A 21,923-nucleotide genomic window follows, 5' to 3' on the forward strand; every position below is an offset into this window, starting at 1 on the left:
TGTCACAAAAAAAAAAAGAAAAAAGAAAATGTATTGACAGAGCCATAGTTATATTTTCATATCACTGTTTCTTCCATATAATCACTGTTACCTAAATAAAAAAATGCTGAAATTGAATACCTATATTTGTGTAAAGATTGAGGCTGTAATTCAGACATTTTAATTTTCTTGCTTCACTTGGGCTCACGATGAACCACAGGTGATAGAGAAAAATCCTTCATATACTACACCCTCCTAAGTATATCTGTGGACAATTCACCATGTTCTACAGAACATGTGCTATTAGAAATATAAAGGTAAATGGAAAATGACCCCCTCCTCCCAAGGAGCTCATCTCGTTTAGTCTTTTATTTAATCTATCCATTAAGGTAGTAATTTCAGCAAATACACATTTATTTCTAAAATCTAAATTTGGCACTTTGTTAGATCTGCCAAATCATTTTTATAGTCTTATGTTACCAGTTTATTTTTAAATTTTACCACTCATCTCTTTAAACATTCCTTATATAATTTTTATATATTTCATATTGGAGGATCCCAATATCTAAAGTCTTGGTCATATAAATATGTTCTTCATTGTTCATTGTTTTTGCTGACTCTGTTAAACTGCTCCTTTTTCTTTTTGTTTAACTTACGTATTATTTTTAATAATTTATTCCTCGTGTTGATTTGAAAGCCTTTTGAGCTTTATATACCTCAACTTTTTTGATGTAATTTCTAAAAATGTAGGTGTGATCAGTTAATTGGTTTTCCTTTTTGTTTCCCTTACTAGTCCAAAGAGAAGATGTGTGAGAACACAGAACCAGTGGAAGCTTCTTCTCAAACCACTACAGCCATACGCACAACAACCACACAGTTCAGGGTCTTAACCACCACCAGAAGGGCAGCCACAGCGCAGCTGCCCACCAGCCTGCCCACAGAAGGTGCCCAAGAGATACTGTGCTTTATTCCTGAAGGAGGGAAAGATCTCTGTGTTGAATGCACTAGAGTAGCTGCTATCCTATAGAGGGAAAGTTAATTCTTTGGCAAACTGGATTTCTAAGGGATTTCTAAAGGAGAAAAAGACAAAATTATTATGGACTAAAAAATATGCACTGGGATTCTTTTATGTCCTGTGCCTTTCCTTAAGACTTAGCATTTGCCAGTGATTCTGCCTTCTTGTCCTTACTAGAAAATCAACATAGACTTCTTTTCATGTGGCTAAATTTTGTAGCAACCAAATTTAACATTGCAGTCATGGGATAAACAGGCAGAATGTCCATTGATATTGTATTGTAAACAATAGATAATTCTACTCAAATACAATTCTAACATTTTCCTGAATACAGCCAATAAAATATGTCAGTCTATAACCTATACAGGAGTTATACGTATAACAAGGACAAGAAATTGTCCTTGAAAAATATTTTCTCTTCTAGGGAAGGCAACACTGATAATGCAGGTGCACAACTCATGGGGGGGAAGATAGAATCATTTACTAACATTTGATAACTTTCTATTTTGAATGGTACCCCTAGGAAGTAATATGGGACTAATAGGCAGAAATATGAGACTAATTGGCCAAGAGTAAGCTTTGAGGGGGAAAAAATGGTTTACTTGTTTATTGTTATATGCATTGTTTTCATTTGAATAGAAAGTTAAATTAAACTTGAAACTTTTGATGGCAATTTAACTTGATATTATAAGGTAACTGGAATAAAGTGAAGTAGAGCGCAGATGCTAAATGCATGTTTTTTTTTACTTTTAAAAGCAATTTACATTTTAATTCATATTATTTTGGATCGTTATGTTAAAGCCTATGAAAATATTTTTGTAATTTAAACCCTATCCTTTAGAATGAAATATAACCCCTGAGATAAAAGAAAGCACATCTTCCCTTTTGTTCATTCAGGACAGGTTTTTTTCAAATATGATTTTGGTCATATTTGTTAGTGGTGAAAAAGCATTTCACCTTTGAAGTTCAATTTGTAAATATTGACAAATCTTCACTATTCCAATTATTCAGGAATTTTCTCAATCTTTAAAAAAGAATAAATAAGGTCATAACTATAGAGTCTAATTACACTGTTATTTTTAAGACATTTATTTTAATAAATGTCTTTTAAGTTGTAATTAGAACTGTTTAATTTTTTCACAAACTTAAGAGTTATGTAATACTTTACTAAAGTCTTGATTGTACAATCTCTGTAAGAAGTGTTAGCACTACATCATGTAAAGCTAGGAAATACTCTCGCTGCACTAGAAATTATCTTAATAAATTATCAAAATCTAGTCATGTTACAATTAAGACAGTTAGCAGACAATTACTAGTCATGAGATTTATGCACCTTTAAAATCTTTTGCTGTTATAATAACTTTGAATTTCTTTTCCAGATGATACCAAGATAGCACTACATCTAAAAGACAATGGAGGTAGGAATTGATACTTTTCTTTTATAAACAAACATTGTTAAATGCTAATTCATTTCATTAATTTTAATATGAGAAAGGACTTATGGGCTTCTAAGTCTAGAGTGAGGATATATTTCATTCCCTGTTGGCATTTAACTTGTGAAGAATTCAGTAAATAGCTTCGAAAAGTGAAATAAAATCCTAATTCTTGCATTTATTTGTGCATAAAACTATGTGACGCCAATTACTAGTTATAAAGCAGAGAATGTATCCACACATCTTGCTATTCTCTGTTGCTCTAGTTGTTGTTGTTTTAGTTGTTTGCATAGTTGTTACACAGCTACAGATATTGGGTTCAATTGTTTTTCACTAACTTGACTTTTTCATTAACACCTTTTATACATAAAATTGAGAAACAAAGCAGTAGGTGTGGAAGTATATTGTGTTAGGTCTTTCTATCTGTTCTAGGAAGCAAATGACAAAAATTAAATATTCAAAAGAACATCTTGTTAGTAACATACTTAAAGTTTTTCTAAAACAATATAGAAATATCTATAACAGTACATGAAAATTTGAGGAAAAAAAGTTCTACTGAAATACTACTGTGTAAGATATTGGCCATATCTTAAAAACCAGTTCTTTCCCTTTTAAACTATGTTAGCTCATGTGTGCTTCTCCCCAGAGCGTGCTGGATCTTGATAAAAGAGATTTGCATTAGTAATTGTTTATTCAGCTTAGGAAAGGGGTCTCCACTTCCTGGCAGCATCTGTTATGTAAATGTAGGCAGATTGTGACGTTGATCTAGTCATGGTTTTACTTTTGCAGCCCTAGATGACTTCTTCAGTAAGTCAAATTGAATATATACATTGTTAGGAAAGTTTTTCTCTATAATTTATGAGAGTAGTTCTTAAATTACTCAGCCAAGGTTAAGTAACCAATACTTACATGCTTTCTTAGGTCACTGTTTATATATGTGTATCTTTAAATTTCATGTCAGTCCATCTGTCAATTGTGCATTATCCTGCATTTCTATTCTAGTGTGTTATTTCATTCATTTCTTGTTAATTATTGTATTAATGCAGTAAGTGGATAGTTTTACAGATGATCATTTGCAACATATATACTAGCTAGAAATAAATTAAAATCTTAGCACTCGAAGGGACATCACCAATCCCGCAATTCAGGATTTCCCAGAGCAGGATGTTATAGTATCATGTGAACATAAATCTTAAAGTTCGGGTTACCTCATTTTGAGAGAGGAGATGGGGTATTAGGTGAATGTTATGGAAGAGGGGTACTCAGTAGGCTTCTGTTGTATTCATTATATTTAATTCTTAATATGGGTGGTAGTTACATGTGTATTTGTTATATTTTCTCAATGTTTTCTTTTCTTTTTTTCCTGTATGCCTAAAATATTCTATAGTGATAACAGAATAAATAAATAAACAAACAAACAAACAAGTAAGTAAGTAAGTAAGTAAAGTAAGGGTTCCTGTGGTCAAAAAGGTGGGAGATACTCCAGGTGAAAGAAAATTTAAAAAATGTACTTGCTGGAGAACACTTCAGAGCCTTTAATGTTCACTTCTTCCTGCTGAATACTTGCTAATTGCAAAGGCTTGCTGCAGCCTTGGGGCTATAGCAATGAACAAGTCTTCAGCAAATGTCCTGCTTCCAGAGAACATTTATTTTAGTGAATCTTCCAGGTGGTTATAAAGGTTTCATATTGGCATTTCTCCACTATTTGGTCTTATTTTTTACAAGCAGCATCTCGTGGACTTAATGTTTTGTGAAATACACTTTGGTTTTTAGGATGTTACCAATTATCCCAAAGAAAATCCTTAGCTTTGTTTAAAGCATCAAAGAATCATAAAACTGAAGATTTTCTTTAAAAAGTGCATTAGAACTGCCTTATGATGCTAAGAAATCAAGTTAAATAAACCCCAAGATTTAAATATGGGAGTTTTTCATAGACTACAGAGTCAACTGTTGGATTTTCAGATGATATTTAGATAATTGATATGCAGCAGATATCCATCAGAATTCCAAAATGTCACAACAAGACTTCAAACTCTTTTCATGTCTGTGGTTCTTTATAAAGCCCTTTTCCTAAAAGTATTCAAATGCAGTTTGAACAGACCAACTTGACCAGTGTTAGGATAAATATTTCTTCAAAAGAGTACTTAAGGGAAGTCACACATTACTTTTTATAGCATCCTTATTAAGATAGTATGCTATCATTGCTTTTTATTTTATGGAATGTGGAGATTCAGGAAGGATTGCCCATTTAAATCTAACTTAATAATTAATTAAGCATGTTGAAAACAGAATTCAGAATTGCTTTTCCCCTCTAGTTTAACATTTTGCAAGACTGAGATAGTAATGAATTAGAAAGCCTACTTTAAATGTTTTCAAAATTTATTGAGATTGATTTTTTTAAAACATGCTAATAAATTTTTGTAAATTGCTATGTATTGTTGCAAAGAAATTTAGCACATTTTATTTCGTTATTTAATTGGCTGTTCTTTTTACTTTAAATAAATTTTATTGTATGTATTTGAGGTTTACAACATGATGTAATGGATACATATAGATAGTGAAATGGTTACAGCAGTGATGCAGATTAACATATCCAGCATTTCACATAGTTACTTTATTGTGTAACTAATTGGCTGTTCTTGAAGTCATTTTAATTTAAACATCTGTACTTTTCTGGAAAAGAGGATGACATTTTTCAAAGTAGTCAATATGTAGCTAGAAACCAATAACTGACTTTCCATACAGTGTCTCCTTTACATATTGGATTACCTCAGGTCGGAGTCTTTTGGGAACATATCTCTGTGCTAAAATAGTTGATTTTCTTAGTGGAATCCACAGCTGACATGATTATACATTCACTTTCTAAGAGATTTTCCTTCACCTTTGATATGAAAGCATAAAATACTTCTGAGCAGCTGGACACCAAAGTCACGCAACAGGGTTTCTCATTCAGAGGACCCAGACTGAGCTACAATCTGCTAAATCACTCCTGATGAATCTTCAATTGAGCATAGTTTCCTGATACATTTAGATTAGGTGTAGGTAGAGGGCCTCTTGGAGTTTCAGCCTACTTGACTGAAAGTTTTATAAACCTTTCGGCTTGAGTGTAAGTTCTAAGCTTTCTAAATTTAGAGAAAAGAGCAAGAAAAAAATCTAAACAAAGGGAATATGTAATGAGTGCAGCTCCCTTGATAAGATATAGCCTTGTTTGACCATTGTCAATGGCTGAATGCAAAAACTCAAAAGAGCCAATTCAAAGACAGCAATTTATCTCCAACTGAAATATTGCTGGTTGCATGTTTATGATATTAAGTTTAATCAAATAGCATGCCTGTTACTTGTTTATGTGAAAAACAGAAGAGAAGCAGAAGAGGAGCAACAGGAGGAAGAGTAGGAGGAAGTAGAAGATGAGGGAGAAGGAAGAATATCTATTGAATGTTTACTGTGTTCCAGGCATCATTCTAAATGCTGTGCATACATTAACTCATTTAACTCACACAACACCCCTGAGTTGATCCTATTATTAGTTCCGTTTTATAGAAATGGTAACAGAGGTACAAAAAGGCTGGGTTCCCTAGCTAGCATGTGTCATAGCTGGGATGTGAATCTGTTTAGCCTTGATGCAGATTCCAAGTCCTTGACAACCTCACAGTATTGCCTCTCCTTGCACTATAGGTCTCTTACAATCAAACCTCACAAGGGAAATACCACAATAAGCTATTTTACTTAAACCTACGATATTATTTTTCCCTTTATTTAACAACTGATTATACTTCCAGGTGTTTGTAATGAAATTTTCTGTTCTCATGTAATTATGCATTAGTTTCCATTTTATCCTTTTTTATGAAAATCATAATGCAGAATTCTCCTGTGTAATTGAGTGATTTCAGAATCATTGGCATGTGGTCTCCAAACTATAGGGCTATCCTGTAGTTTTGTTGAAAATCTAATTTCACATTCTTTTAGCCTTCTTGGTTTCTCTAAAAATTCAGGTTTAATTCACCTGTAAGGGGTACCTACCCTGTTTTCTTTAAATAAATACATTTCTGTGGATAATGGTTATATTCATTTAAAACCACATCTTCTTTGGGTTTTCAAATCATAGCAATAGCTTATTAAACAAGTTTCATTTTTAAGGAATGACCTAGCTATGTATTTTAGCAGGTACAACTATCAAATGCCTTCTTTGATGTTTGATTAGGTTTGCTCCCAAATGGCACTCACAATCTAATTAGAAATGTAAATGTCTTCAAGATGCAAACTGGATAAAGTTATATCCAGGGCTGAAAAAGGCTTGCAGTTTGAATCAATGGCAACCATTTTTAATTAAGAAAATAAAGTCTTCAACCAGATTCAACTCAATTTAGCAAATTGAATTGTGTTACTCTGCTACACTGGAGATATTAAAATTATTTCAAGCTCTAACATCCTGATTTGATTTTATTATTCAAAATTTGTTGACTGATATTTACCAAAGCACCAAAATCTGCATTTTCTCTTGGTTTCTTTAAAGGGTATTCCCTTTGATAGAGTTGTTTCTTTCTAAAACTACTTGAACATAATAAGTCCTTAATTGTTTATAATATTTAAAGTATCAGCACTCCAGACAAACATGATATGTAATGCAGTTGGTTCTGTGTTCATCATTTCTTCTTATTGTTAGGAATTTTACCAGACCCAGACTCTGATAGGGTTAGGGTTAGTTGGTTCTGTGTTCATCATTTCTTCTTATTGTTAGGAATTTTACCAGACCCAGACTCTGAAAGGCTGCATTCTTGAATCAGTGGTTGGTGTCTTCATCAAGGAGGTGCTCAAATCGCTGCATTAAGCAGTTTGCAGAATATGATTAAATTAATTCAGAGGTACAAATCTGCAAAGTGGTTGCTTTCAAAGAGCTAATACAGATATATTTTGAATGAACTGCTATGGAATGGCTGTTCTATATGCTAATTCTGTTGTGTTCAGTTTCCTATTTCTGAACTTATCATAAGACTTTTCATCCAAAAATAAAATGTTAGAATATTAGTCTGATATTTTCCCTGGAATATTTCTAAGGTTATATTTTTATTACCTAGTCTATAGTGATAGATCAAGTGTCTAGTATTTCATTTATCATTCAGTCAAATTATTTTTGACTTTCACACATAAATCATCAAAGTAACATATCTTTCACTACTTTTTTCCTACCATTCCTTGCTATTTTTTTCATCTAATTATTTTGAGTAGATCACAAACTTACAAGCAGAGGGTAACTGTTATTTCCTTTTGACAGGCTATTGAATATCTATCACTTTCTGTCTCTATAACTGTAAAATATTTTGGCATTTAGTTTTATCTTTTACTTAGCTACTTTTCATGATAGCACTAACTATATTCTAAGTGTATATGTATCATAATAGTGAAGAATTCTTGTACTTTAGAATATTATTTTGAGATTTCCCTAAGATTAAAGATTTCTCCCCCAAATTTTTGTCTAGAGTCAAAACTGAACATTCTCTCAACTTTTTCTGTACATTGGACTCACTTGGTGATTCTTGTTTAACTGCATTGTTCCAGCTTATAAAAATTCCTGTATTCAGGGCCGGCCCAGTGGCGCACTGCTACAGTGCACCACTTGGGAGCACAGTGGCGCTCCCGCTGAGGGTTCGGATCCCACGTACAGACCAGCCGCTCACTGGCTGAGCGAGGTGCGGGCACAACACCAAGGGTTGCGATCGGGAATCCGAGACTTACGAGGGGCCCCAGGAGCAGATTTTGTGTTACCCAGTATTTCTTATGCCCCTTTCCAGTGTGTTAAACATGTGTAAAGTTATTACAGTTTTTTTAATGTGAAATGTCTAGTGATTGTGGTTGATGACCTTGTACTCCTAAAATAATATGTATGATACTAAAAAATTAGATTAACTTTGGTAGTGATTTGATTTGATTTATTCTAGAAACATTTCATAAACTACTGTGTACCTGGCCCATTGGTAGGTGATAAACAAGGTCCGGTGTCTAACCTGAAGAAGCAAGTCGTCTAACGGGATGGCATAGAGAAATAAACCACTAATTAAGTTTGGTGTAAAAAATGCAAAGATAGACTCAAGAGAAACAATCGGAGGGCAGAGAAAAGGCATCTAAGTGAAACTAACATTATGGGAAAGCTTCCCAGAAGCAATGCTCAATCCAAATTTTGAAATGTGGGTAGGATCTATGTAGCAAAGGGATAGAAAAAAGGAATTTCTGCAGAGGGATCAACATACACAGAGGTTCAGAAACAGGAAACATTGAGATCTATTTGGAAAACTCTAAAGAGTTTTCAAATTTCACTGGGCTGGGGTCAAAATATACATATAGTAGTTACGGATGGTGAGGCTCAAACATGAATAGGGGCTTCAGCATTCATGGACTTTTAACCAGACAAGGGAGTTTGAACTTTATGTGGAAGACATTGGCATTGGGAGCCATTGACATCATTTAGACAATGGAAGGCCATTAAAGGCTTTGAAGCTACATAGCTAATGTCTGATTGGATGTGTGATTCATGTGGTAGAAAAATGACTGAGATGGCTCCCAAGACTTGAGTTTGAGTGATCTGGATGGATGCTGGTGCCATTTAATAGGGAGTACGGAAGAGGAGGAGGTTTTGGGAGAGGCAGTACATCTAATTTGACCATGTTTACTTTGAAATACCCATGGGACACCTGAATGAAGATGTCCAGTACGCATTTTACTATACAAGTCTGGAATTCACTTGAGAAATATGAGCATTAGACATAAATTTAAACATCATCAGCATAAAAAAAATAACTGAAGTTTTAGGGGTGAGGTCACAGAAGTATAGTATAAAAAACAAAAAAAGCAGAGGACTAAAGTGAGAATACAACAGTTGAGGTTTTGTGAAGAAAACTGAAAAGAGGGTGAGAGAGACAGCAAGAAAACTGCAAGAGTCAGTGTATTAGTCCATTTCTGTTGCTTATAACAAAATACACAGAACTGGGTATTTTATAAAGAAAACAAAATTTATTGCTTACAGTTTCTGAGGCTAGGAAGTCCAACATCCAGGCAACACATCTGGTGAAGGTCTTGTTGGTGATGACAGTGATGGCAGGCATCACATTGTGAAAATGGCGGAGCAGAGAGAGCAGAGAGTAATCTCCTCATTCACTTTCCTTTTAAAGCCCTCAGAGCCACACCCCGACCACCATTTTTAATCCATTCACTACTGCATGGTCCTACAATCCAATCACCTCTTCAAGGCTCCACCTTTCAGTTATTGTAATGGGGTTTCCCACCCTCTTAACAGTCACAGTGGCAGCTAAGTCTCTAATACATAAAACTTGGGAAACATAATTGAAGCTTCAGTGAGTTTTGGCGGGACATAATTCAATCCAGTACAGTTCAGTAGGTAATATGAAGACAATAGCTGACCTTGACTGGATGGTCTATAACTCACAGTTGCAGAATCCCTAGACAGAATTTGAAAAGTCTGTGGGCAGTAAGGAAATTCAAGTGAACAGGGATAGAATACTTTTTCAAGAAGCTTGGTAAAAAGGGAAGTAGAGATTTACAATGTTGTCTTATTTTAGGAGCATATTTTTACATGCCATAAGTATTGAGGAGAAAGAACTCATAAGGAAGAAAAAGTTAAAAGATGACTGGGCATGAAGTGATATATCTGCAGGTAGGGGTGGGTTTAGACTGCATGGATGAGGGGAGGGAGTTGTGGAAGGAGTTTCGTTTGTGGTTGCTGTTCTCTCAGTACAGTAGGAGGCAAAGTAATACAGTGAGACTGAGCAAGGAGAGGTTAAAATGCAGTGTCTAGGATCTGAGAGAACCCATAAAACATTTCTAAGGGCAATGGAAGATGGATCCTCATATTGATGTGCAATGGACGTGCCAGGGTGTGTTTGGAGTCCTCTGACCTGGGTGACTATCTTCGAGGCTATATGATTTCAACTGTGCTTGAATCACTAATGCCTATAGCTCATGTAATGTGCTGATCCACTAAAGCAAAGAAGAAAAAAATAAAATAAAATAAAAAGAGGAAATGTTGATGGGAAGAAAAGATATACTATTTTTAAAAAGAAATAATGCTCTAAAGAGAGTAGTTTAATCCATTAGATGGTAAATTTAGTATAATCTTTTTCAACAACTAGGTTTTCAATGGCTTGCTGCTCCATTAAGACTAATTTTTGCTTTACTTTTATTCTGTAGTGCTCAAATAATACCATGCAATATTTTAAATGTATCTTGGGTAGTAAGGACAGGAGTTAATTACTTAATGCTAATTCATAACAGGGTTGTAAGTTACTGTTATTATTTCAGTTACAGCGATGAATTAACAACTTGGTGGACAAAGTGTCAACCATAAGTGATCTTAACACATGGTAACATTATATTTAGCAACCACTAAAGAAAAATATAAATATGTAGAGCTAAAATCCATTGGAGGAATTTGAATGGAATTCTAAGAAGTATTTATTTAACCCAAAGAAGGCAGGAGAGAGGGAACGATGGACCACCTAACAGGGGGGTACAATAAAACAAAGAGCAGGATGAGAGATCAGATTCAACCATACTGATAATTATATTAAATGCAAATAAAATAAAAACTCCAATTAAAAGCATAGATTATCAGACTGACTTTTAAAAGAGCAAGATCCAATTATACGTTGTGTATAAGAAATGTACATGAAAAATAATAACATGAAGATATAAACTGCTTTAAGGTAAAATGATAGAAAAATATATACACTGCAAACATAACCATAGAAAAGCTGGAGTCACTATATAAATATCAAGCTAAGTAGACTTAAAGAGAAAGAGATTAACAGAGGTAAAAAGGAAAATATAAAAACTTTTTTAAAAAGTCAGTTCTTCAGGAAGCCATTACAATTTCTAAAAATTAGACCAAAAACTTAGGAAGGATATAGAATTAAACTATGCTATCAACCACCTTGATGTGATTGACACTTATAGAGCATTGTTCCCAACAACTGTAGAATGTAGGTATTTTTTCAGGTGGACGTGAAATTGTCATCAAGACAGACCATATACTAAGCCATAAACACATCTTAAAGATTGAAAAGATTGATTTCATATAATCTGTATTCTCTGACTACCAAAGAATTAAATGAGGATCTAGAACAATACTATACCTATTGATGAGAGAGTATATCTTCAAAAAGATAAGCATGTGAGGTGATGGATATGTTAATTAGATTTAATTATTTCATAGTGTGTATAACAAAGCATCACGATGTATACTGTGAATATGAATAATTTTTATTTGTCAATTATACCTTAATGAAGCTGGTGGGGGGGGGAAGTATTCTATTTTGAAAGTCCACAAATATGTGGAAGTAAACAGCACTTCTAAATAATATATTAATCAAAAAAAGGAGTAAATAATAAAGATGAGTAGAAAAAATGAAAATAAGAAATAGAAAACAATAGAGAATATTAACACAATCAAAAGTTGGTTCTTTGAAAACTTTAATAAGTTTAATATCTCCTAAGAAGACTGTTTTAAAAAATGATAAATGAAACATCAGAATTAAAAACGTTTGTTCATCAAAAACTTTGTTAAGGAAATGAAAAGGCAGGTCACATACAGGAGAAAATGTTTACAATAAACATGTATTTAGAAGGACTTGTATCCAGAAAATATAAAGAACTTCTGAAAATTAATAATAAAAGATAAACAGTCCAAACCTGAAGGGGATACCCTTTTGCACCCATTAGGATGGCTAAATGCCTCACAACAGTAATATTGATGAGGATGTGGTGTCCTGGAGACACAAAACTAATATTGATGACACAGCAATAACGTTAATGATGACATGGTGCACCTGAACTCTTGCACATTACCAGTTGGAATGTAGTATTAAATGACCACTTTGGAAAGCTATTTGGCAGTTTTTATAAAGCTCTGGCCTTTTGAGCCAGAAATTCCACTTCTATGTTTCTATCCAAGAGAAAACATAACCACAAAAAAACTTGTGCAAGAATATTCATAGCAACTATATTCATAATTGTTGATAACTGGAAACAGTCCAGATGTTTATCAACAGAAGAGTAAAGAGATAGAGTATATTTATGCAGAGGACTACTATTCAGCAGAAAAAAGAATGAATTGCTACTGATAAGTGCAATGGCACAGAAAAATCTTAAGAACACTGTTAAGCAAAAGAGCCAGACACATCATAGTACCTGTAGTATGACTCAATTTATATGAAATTCAATTAAAAGCAAAACTAATCTAAAATAATAAAATGCACAGTGGTTGCCTGTCATGGGAGTGGTAAGGATTGACTGGAAGGGGAGAACAAGGGAACTTTCTAAGGGAATGGAAATGTTCAATATCTTAATATGAATAGTGGATGGTGCTTATTTGAGTATATACAGTTATCAAAATGTGTGAAATTGTACACTTAACATCCTTGCATTTTTGAGGATACAAATATTACCTAAAAAAAAGGAATGAAGGAACGAAGGAAAGAAGGAAGAAAAAGAAGAGAGGCATTTTGATGTCCTTTTCATAAACAAGATAACAGTTTTTTTAAAATTCTCATGAGTAAATTCTTCCAGCCTTCTTGAGATTTCCAACTAAAGCAAAAAGATATATTCTTAGTGAACCAGCTTCTCTAATGAGTAGGCATAAAATTTAACACTTCTGATTATTTGATTCACGTTTTGTTTTAAATTATTCATAGACCCTTCCCATGTACTTTTTAACAATGATAAAATTATCTAGCAATTATTGTACTGTTAACTATGTACCAGGCAGTCTTCTAAGGGCTTTGCATGTTTAACTCACTTAATCTTACGGCACTTTATAAAGAAAGTGTACTGTAATCCCATTTTACACATGGAGTATCAGAAGCACAGGGATTTAAGTCATGTGCCCAGGGTCACATGATTTGTAAGGAATGTGGCTGGGTTGTACCACCAAGCACTGTGGTTTCGGGGCATGTGCTGTCCTGTCCATCACCACACTGTCCTGCCTGGAGGGTTGCTTCTGATGTTGCCCAGTTGATTATGTAGCCATTTGTTGGCCACTCTCCTCCTATGAAAACCATCTTGTATCTCAGCAAACACAAACAGCACCAGCTTTGCTAAAGCATAGTTTTTAACATGACAAGGAGCCTTTTCGCTTCTCAAATCCCATCCCCCAACACTTTAAACCAAAGACCTTGCAACTGTTCAACCCATGGAAGTGCTGTATGTCCACAAGTATTAGCTGAGCCTTTTTGCAAAGCTGGTTGAGTAGAACAGATTAGGTCAGGACTAGTGCTCACTCCCTGGACTAATCCTATTTTATCCCACATGAAACATGTGGACCTTTTATGTTTCAAGAGACTTGACACTCCAGGGCCTGAGGAGCAGGCATTATGATAGGCACAATTTTATAATATAATATCAATTTTATAATATCCTTCTTCCCAAGCAGCCTACCTAGTTCTGTCCCCGTAAGAGGCACTATCTGAGCTATATTTTGCCAGTATTGGTGCTTAAACATCCTAAAAAAACTGGTTCTCAGTGGTTTCATTTTTTTCTTTTTACCCTTGATATATTTGGCACAATTTTTTAGTTCTCATAACAGAAACTGAAATGAAATTCGAGGCTCTACCCAGTTGTTGTTTTTCTGTGTTTTGTCTCTTTGACTTTTTTCCCCAGTTTCTGATTCTGTCTCTCTGAGATACTTAGCACATCCCTAGAATCCTGCTCATTCTCCCTCTTGGGGAATTGTAGTACACTTCAAACCACAGAAGATAACAAAAGGATTCTATGGTTGTTAAGAACACCAAGGATTAAGGTTTCAATCCTGAGTCACACACACAGAGGCCAAATTAGTATTTCCAGCAACTGAATTAATCCATGCTTTCTTAGTAGAACCAAAGGTTTTCATTAATTTTAAGCATAAACTTAGGTACCAAAGAACTTGAGATTGGTTTAATATTCAGCAGTTTTCAAAAGAAGCTGCTTATGGATAACCACTGAAGGGTTGATTTTATTTACGCACCTACTGGGTCTCTGCAGCTGGGCTTTTGTTTTTCAAACAGTGGTTGTAGGTTCTATCTCCCATGTCTCCACTAGTGTTTGGGACAATGGTCCCTAGGGGTGGGGGGGTTCAAAGTGCAGGTGCACATGAGATCAATCTTGATCTTTCCACTGGAAAAACTCTTCACTGAGTTGTCCTTGATTTCACCCAGCATGCCCCTAAGCTTCAGCGAGGGAATAGATTCCCCATTTCCAAGAATAATTACAAGAAGGCGTTCAAAGTGCAGGTGCACATGAGATCAATCTTGATTTTCCACTGGAAAAACTCTTCACTGAGTTGTCCTTGATTTCACCCACATGCCCCTAAGCTTCAGCGAGGGAATAGATTCCCCATTTCCAAGAATAATTACAAGAAGGCCTCATAATGCTCTGGTAATGCAGCCATGATTGAGAGGAATGAGGGTAGTAGTCAATAGAATAAATGGTATTAATAATAGAGTTAATAATAGTGTTAATAATAATACCAATAGAATTAGTACAGTAGACTAATCAATAGAATAACAGTGTGAGCAGTACTAATAACAGCAAGCATTTCATTGAGCACTTACTATATATTAGGCACAGTGCCAAGCACTTTATGAGGATCATCTCATATCTTCATAACTATCATGAGATAGGTATGGCTATTATGCCCATTTTACAGAAGAGAAGACAAGGTCTAGCAATGTGAGATCCTATTTTTGGAAGCCTCCCAGATTCCATATTAGCTAAGTGATGTGTGCACAAATCTGTCTTTCCACACCAATAAGAACAGAGTAAAGAGGATTCTTCTTCCGTGTTCAGAAAACCCAGTGGATTTGATCCATTGTGATAATTCTAAGTTATGCATATAAATGATCTGTTTTAACATAAGTGATTTTGTTCTGGAATGGATGGGATTAAATGGTATGAAGTGTCACTCTGTTTTATAGCCCCAGACCTTGAAAGTATTTTGTCAACCTTATTTTTGGTATTACATAGTCACTGTGAATATACTCATTAGGAAAATTCTACTAAATTGTTTCTATAGTTAAAAACCTTAATGTCTTAACCATGCAAGATCTTGGCATGTAATTTAAAAAGAAACCATTTCATGAAACCCTTTACTTTCATATTTAGCTGAAAATTTTAAATACTGAGATTTCTTCTCTCTGGATCATTTTGTAGAAATGGAGACACATTTTATTTTTCAAAATAACTTTTCAATGTGTTTTTAGAGGGAAAAAAAGATAAAGGCATAAAAAGCTGATCTTAGAAAAGTCTAAAGGTTAGGTTTTATAAAGATCTTGATTGCTGAAAATATGAGAGGCATAAGTAGATTATTACAAAGAGTAGCACATATACACATAAGAAATGAAAAATGAAAATGGATTATTCCAAAGATTTATTTTATGTCTTATAGTAGCTATAAATGTCATAAATCCATTCTTGTAGATGCTTACACATACACATGCATAAAAGTACTAATCACTTAATGAGGCTAGATGCAGGCTATCGTTTGGTGACTACTATCCCGAATCCCTCATTTTGATGGAATCAAGCATTTCTTTTAATATGATTTTACAGAAATTTTATTTAGCTTCACTTTTCTAAGATAAAAGGTAAGAGATTATTGCTTATAAAAAAAAAAGAAAATTGTCATTCTCTAAGTCTTTCAGCCCAGAATATTTTATATATTTCCCTGAATGAAATTTCACAGCTGTCCTGTGGTAGCACAGGCTGCAAAAAAAAAGAAGCTGGGCCAGCTCACCCTGCCAGATACTGTCAGATACTGTTCTCACCATACATAATGCACTTAGACGTGCTTTGTGCACCTGTTTTCATATCTTTTTGCAGTACTTACTCAAATCTCTCCTATGGCGATCTTGTGACGTGAATTATGAATGTATTGTCACAGTGATACAAATTGTGAATTAGGTATACCTTGAATAATAGTTTCAGGGCACCTTGATACCTGAGTAATATTGACAGACTGGTAAGCATCCAATGAATAGTAACATGATGATTAAGAAAATGAAAGAATTAAGATGATTATGAAAAATTAGAAAATACACAAAGCACCAAGAGAAACTCTGAACAAAGTCAAGGTCATGATTATGTATACAGAAAATAAAAGGGCTAAAAGAGAAAACATATGAGCTACCAAATGAGATAAGTTATAAGAAAAAATTCCAAAGGAAAGTCAATTTAGTTATAATTTTTATCACTTGATTTTCTTCCATTACATCCTCTAGCTTATAAATGGATTAGATAATATTCCACAGGGAAAGTTGTATGTCTGTGTGTGGTTTTAATCAAAAAGTGGAACACTAACATTTTAAGCACTTATAGTTTAACTTCATTCTGAAGCTTTTTAAAAGAGAACATTTTGGCATCATCTGTAGAAGATTTATGAATTTTGAGCAAATTTGTGCAAGACTTTGCCCAACCCATCAGCCTCTCAGTCCCCCAAAGGATATGGAATTTATGGGCTGTAGTGTTTCATTTTAAGGCCAGGAGAAGAGTTAGTTTTAAAGTGAATAACATTTCAGACAAAGAATATTTCTAGTTTACTTTTATGTATTTTTGGACTTTAACTATTAGCAAGATTTAATACTAGGTACAGATCATTTTATCAGTGTATTAAAATCTTTTACTGTATTGAAGAATTGTACCTCTAAATACAAATTATCAGTGCCATGTGCATGTAAATCCTGAAAAAAAAATAAATAGTGATTGAGCATGGAGACATAGCATTTTAAAATTAAGTGCTGCCCTTTGAAGACAACATATTAATTGTTCTTCCTTCTTTCTTTCTACCTTCTTTCTCTTAACCTCCCTATTTTTTATCTTTCCTCGTATCAATATATTCAGTCATAAACTTTTCAGGGAATGCAGCAAATTAAACACATTTTCACAAAGTCTTGAATGTTTTCTATGTACTTAATTCCTTTTCAAAATGTATCTTTGCTATTCAGTCATAAACTTTTCAGGGAATGCAGCAAATTAAACACATCTTCACAAAGTCTTGAATGTTTTCTATGTACTTAATTCCTTTTCAAAATGTATCTTTGCTATTATGGAAGCTGAAACATACCCAAAAATAAAAGATTGCTTTGAGAGACTTGACAGTTCTTGCAGTCTTCTCTGTGTCTAAATATTGATTTGCATTTTATAAAGTATTAAAAATCTATGAACACTGCACAGGTCACTCAGTGGATCAGAGGAGAGTATATTATCTTTGATAATGTTGATTTTCTGTGCTTTGTTTATTTTTTAAAATGTCTTAAACAGAGTGCAAAAAGGACTTCATTTTGTAGTTTAAAAAATATATTTCTCTACTTCCTTTTGTGACTTCAAGATTCCATTATATGGTGTCTTATTGCCTGTTATCATTAATTCCTCTTATTTTAATACACAATGTAAGGCTAAAAAAAAGGCTAAAGAAGGCTGGCTGGTTAGCTCAGTTGTTGAGAGCATGGTGTTGATAACACCAAGGTCCAGGGTTCAAGCTCTGTATCCACCAGCTGCAAAAAAAAAATAAAATAAAAAAATAAGGCTAAAGATTTGAATTCTCCTGCATGTGATACTGTGAGTGTGAGAAGGGCAGTTGTTTGGTTTTCTTCGCTTTCAGACATGAATGAAAGAGCATAAAATATTTACAAGAATAAAATAAGCATAAAATATTTACAAGAATAAAATAAGAGTTTGGGCCTCCAGTCTAGATTCCTTCTGACCTTTATTGAGTATTCCCCTAACTCCTGATAGACTCTGATGAGCTTAAAAAGAAATTTGCACCTGAAGCAGGTTCAGGATTTTCTTTGACCCACTTCTCTACCTGCCAACTTAAAAGAACAGTCAGTCAAGCCACAGGAATGACTGTTTCCAAAGCTGACATCTTAGTTATTTGTCTTTTCTGGGAGTGAAATCACTTTAGTTGAGCAGTCTACTAGCCTTGAGGTGAATGAACTAAATTTCAATTATGGAAATTTCTAAGCACTTGCTTACACTTTTTAAATTTTGGTTTTGCATTTGAGGCACTCATCATCTTTCTGCAGATACCTATAAATATGCAAAACCTATGCCGTCTGAAGGAGTAGTGATATTAAACTGGAAACCACACAGTGAAAGAATTTAAAATCAAAGCACATCGATGGAGTGCTTATTTTCACCTTCAGATTTAACAATTGTTAATATGTCATTCTAATAATACCTGTTGTATATGGTCACCTAAAGCCCATAGAGAACAGCTGGAATAGAGATGCTTGTGCTGTGCAGGAAATGACTAATTGTAGAACCATTGCAGTAGCCAAAAATAAAACAAAACAAAATGGTTAAATAACATGAAAATAGAAAAATGTGTTCTCTAAAAATATATGTGCAATTTTGGTCACTTTGTTCAGATGATCACACTGAAGCATTTTGAAATAAGAACTGGCATGTGACACAAGGATACCCTTATAATATTTTGGAATTGAATTTGCTATATTTCTCCTTGAATGGTTTGCTCTAGTTATAACATATCAGAAATTCATATGATACTCGTTGATATCTAAATATTGATTTTGTCTCCTGACTCATTTTATTTTGTGAATTCATGAAGATTGTTTATGTTATTAAAATCATCATCACACAAAAATATTATAAAATATTTATTTGGCCAGCAGCAAATTAAACATTGTACAAATTGCATTAGATGTGACCATGGTGTTTTAACATGGAAAATAGAAATGTAAAGGAATGTTTTAAAAGGGAGATTATTATAAGCAAATCATTATCAGAAGTATGAGTAAGTAATAATTGTCAGAGTAAACATTTATGCCTAAGTAAAGGGAGTGAGTGAGATTTACCACACTCAAGGTGCAAATCTAGTTATGATTTTATCTTCCAAAGATTGACAAACCTACATCCTGCAAGTAAAAGGGCATAGGGTTCTTATAGAATAAAACATGTCCCTTGCTGTCTTCTTCCTTCCTGGAAGGGCTGCCTCTCCCCTTCGACTTCCTCAACAGTTTCTGGTCCTCTGGCCCATTTGGGAAGTGGCAGCCTGAGGCCACCTCACAAGTGCTTTGTGCTTCCTTTCCCCATTCTGCACACACAAAAGAAGTGAGGCTGAAACTTGGCATGCTGCCACTAAAAGACTACAAACCCCAGAAATAGACTCAGATGCTGATTGGATGGATGAATGGATGGATGGATGAATGGATGGATGGAAGAATCGATGGACGGATGGAGAAGTGGATGGAAGAATGGAAGAGTGGAGGGAAGGAGGAGGAAGAGAATGAGGGTGGGAGAGATGGAATTGCACATGGGATTAGAAGAAACATTCAAAGCTTCTCTTTTGACTCAAGTGGATATTTTCCCCAAAGCAGCATTTTAAGTTAATCCTATTTTCCCATGGAAGTAATGTGTCATACTCTGGTAAAAAAAAATAATAATAATAAGTAAAAAACCAAGTCCACAAGATGCAATAATACAAGCAAACTTAAGAATGAGGCCAAACTTTTAAAAGCAACAAAATGTTAAGAGGAAAATCATGGTTTATATAGTGTCATGTATCTGACAGTATAATTTGCTTGAATTGGCCTCGTATTTAAAAAATATGATAATATAATAGTTTAACATTAATGAAGTGCTTATTAAATGCCAGATACTCTCCAAAGAACTTTGAATGTATTAAATGTTGAGTTCTCACAATAACCCTGTGGGGTAATTACTGTTATTGACCACATGATGGAGATAAGGTAACTGAAGACCAGACAGATGAAGTCATTTATTACAGCCTCATTTACTTTTTATTGGAGAAGTGGTCATTCCAATAGCTGTAACCATTCTCAACAGCCTTTATTTTTCTTTCTTTTTTTCTTCCTCCCTCTCTCTCCCTCTTCTCCTCCTACCAAACATGGGCGTAAGTGTTCATGATGGCAAACACTGACCTAAGCCCTAGTCCCAAAGAAGTGACAAGACAAACATAGCCTCTGCCCTCTTGAAGGCACATTCATTATTTAATCGTCTTTTAAATTAATTTTCCTTTACTTGAAATTACCAAGTTCTTTTCAAAATTCTTTGCCAGAAGAATCACAACACAAAATAAGAGGGAATATCAGTATTTACAGCTCAGTGTTCATTGACAGATATGAATCAGAAAGGTTCAGAGTTGAGACTTTGAGAGCAAGCAGACTGCTCGTGTGTGAGCCCAGTTCTGTCTTTATAGCTTTGCAACGTTAGCACGTCTAAATTTCCCTATGCCTTGGTTTCCTCATCTATAAAATGGGAATAATAATAATAATAATGCCTATCTTTTAGGATTGTTGATTTGATACTTACAGAGCAAGACAAATATGCCTGGCACATTGTAAAGGAATTTTTATAAAATAAATTACTCTTTAAATTTTATAATTTTTTACTAATGAATTTCTGTTCTGTAAAAGAAACCTTTAGAATTTTGAGCTTTGTTAGATTTGGAAGATTACTGAACAGCAAAAATGAAGCTCAAGAAAAGAGTAAACAAGAGCAACCAAACTTTAAAGGAAGGGTAGGAAGAATTAAAAGGTCATGTTTCTTCACTTTATCTGTAATTTTGTAGGTTCATATGGACCACCCATTCTGATAGGCAGCCATGTTTTTTTATTAACACAAATTTAAAATAAAAGAAACAAATCAGTAGTTATTAAGTGAGGTTTAATAAACAAGAAATGTTAAAAACATAGAGGCAAAGGGTAACAATAACAAAGAGATAAATAAGTAATGACAAGATTGAGAACCACTGTTCTGGAACTTCCATGAATCGTAAAGAACTATCTAATGATTGAAAAATGCCAATCTTCTTATGCCCTAAGATACAGTTACCTGCTGCACATAAGTTAGGAAGATCTCTAAATGCCTGAGTAGTCATCAAAGATTACAGAATTTTAGAACAAGAGAAGAGTTTAGAGATTAGTTTTATTTGGTTGACTGACTTTTGGTTGGATAGTTTCGGTTGGATAGTTAGAAATTTAATTCCTCTCTTTCCTTACACTCTGAAAATGTGTATCACAGTGGAAAACATCTCAGTGAAAGTTAGAGAAAATGATATTGGTCTGTGGCAGAGTGGAATATTTTCAGATGCTGTGGTGTTCTCTTTATATAGTGATAAAACTATTTGAGGGTCATTTAGCATCCATCTGTTACACTTTTAAAGAGCATATCAGTTTAAACAGATTTTGTAAATTATGCTTTGAGCTCATGCACAGACTTTCTGTAAATGCCTACATAGCCCACCAAAAGATGTCTGATTTTATTCAATTTAAAATTTCCAAAAGAAAATGAGAGAGGAGCTTTCATAAAGTGATCCGTTTATCCTTAGGTAACTTTGTTGATTCAATGAGAAAAAATCAAAATTAAATTTATTATATAGTTCATTAGAGTTTGGGATTTTCCACAGTAAATTTAGAATAACAGATATTAATTTTGTTTATTGAACTAGAAATTTAAACACAGTGATAAGTGTA

General features: G+C 34.0%; 1 protein-coding gene across 1 annotated transcript in view; it reads left to right on the forward strand.

Moving 5' to 3' along the window:
* The window catches only part of LOC103608563 (plexin domain-containing protein 2-like), a 50,666-nt gene that overhangs the window by 2,498 nt on the left and 26,245 nt on the right, over window positions 1-21,923 (forward strand). The window contains exons 2-3 of the mRNA XM_008592985.1: window positions 773-923; window positions 2,374-2,412. Coding sequence (XP_008591207.1) covers window positions 785-923; window positions 2,374-2,412 — 178 coding nt within the window. The 5' untranslated portion in view covers window positions 773-784. The remainder of the gene's footprint in view (window positions 1-772; window positions 924-2,373; window positions 2,413-21,923) is intronic.

Source organism: Galeopterus variegatus, unplaced genomic scaffold (genome assembly GCF_000696425.1).
Source record: "Galeopterus variegatus unplaced genomic scaffold, G_variegatus-3.0.2 Scaffold8565, whole genome shotgun sequence".
Classification (NCBI taxonomy): domain Eukaryota; kingdom Metazoa; phylum Chordata; class Mammalia; order Dermoptera; family Cynocephalidae; genus Galeopterus; species Galeopterus variegatus.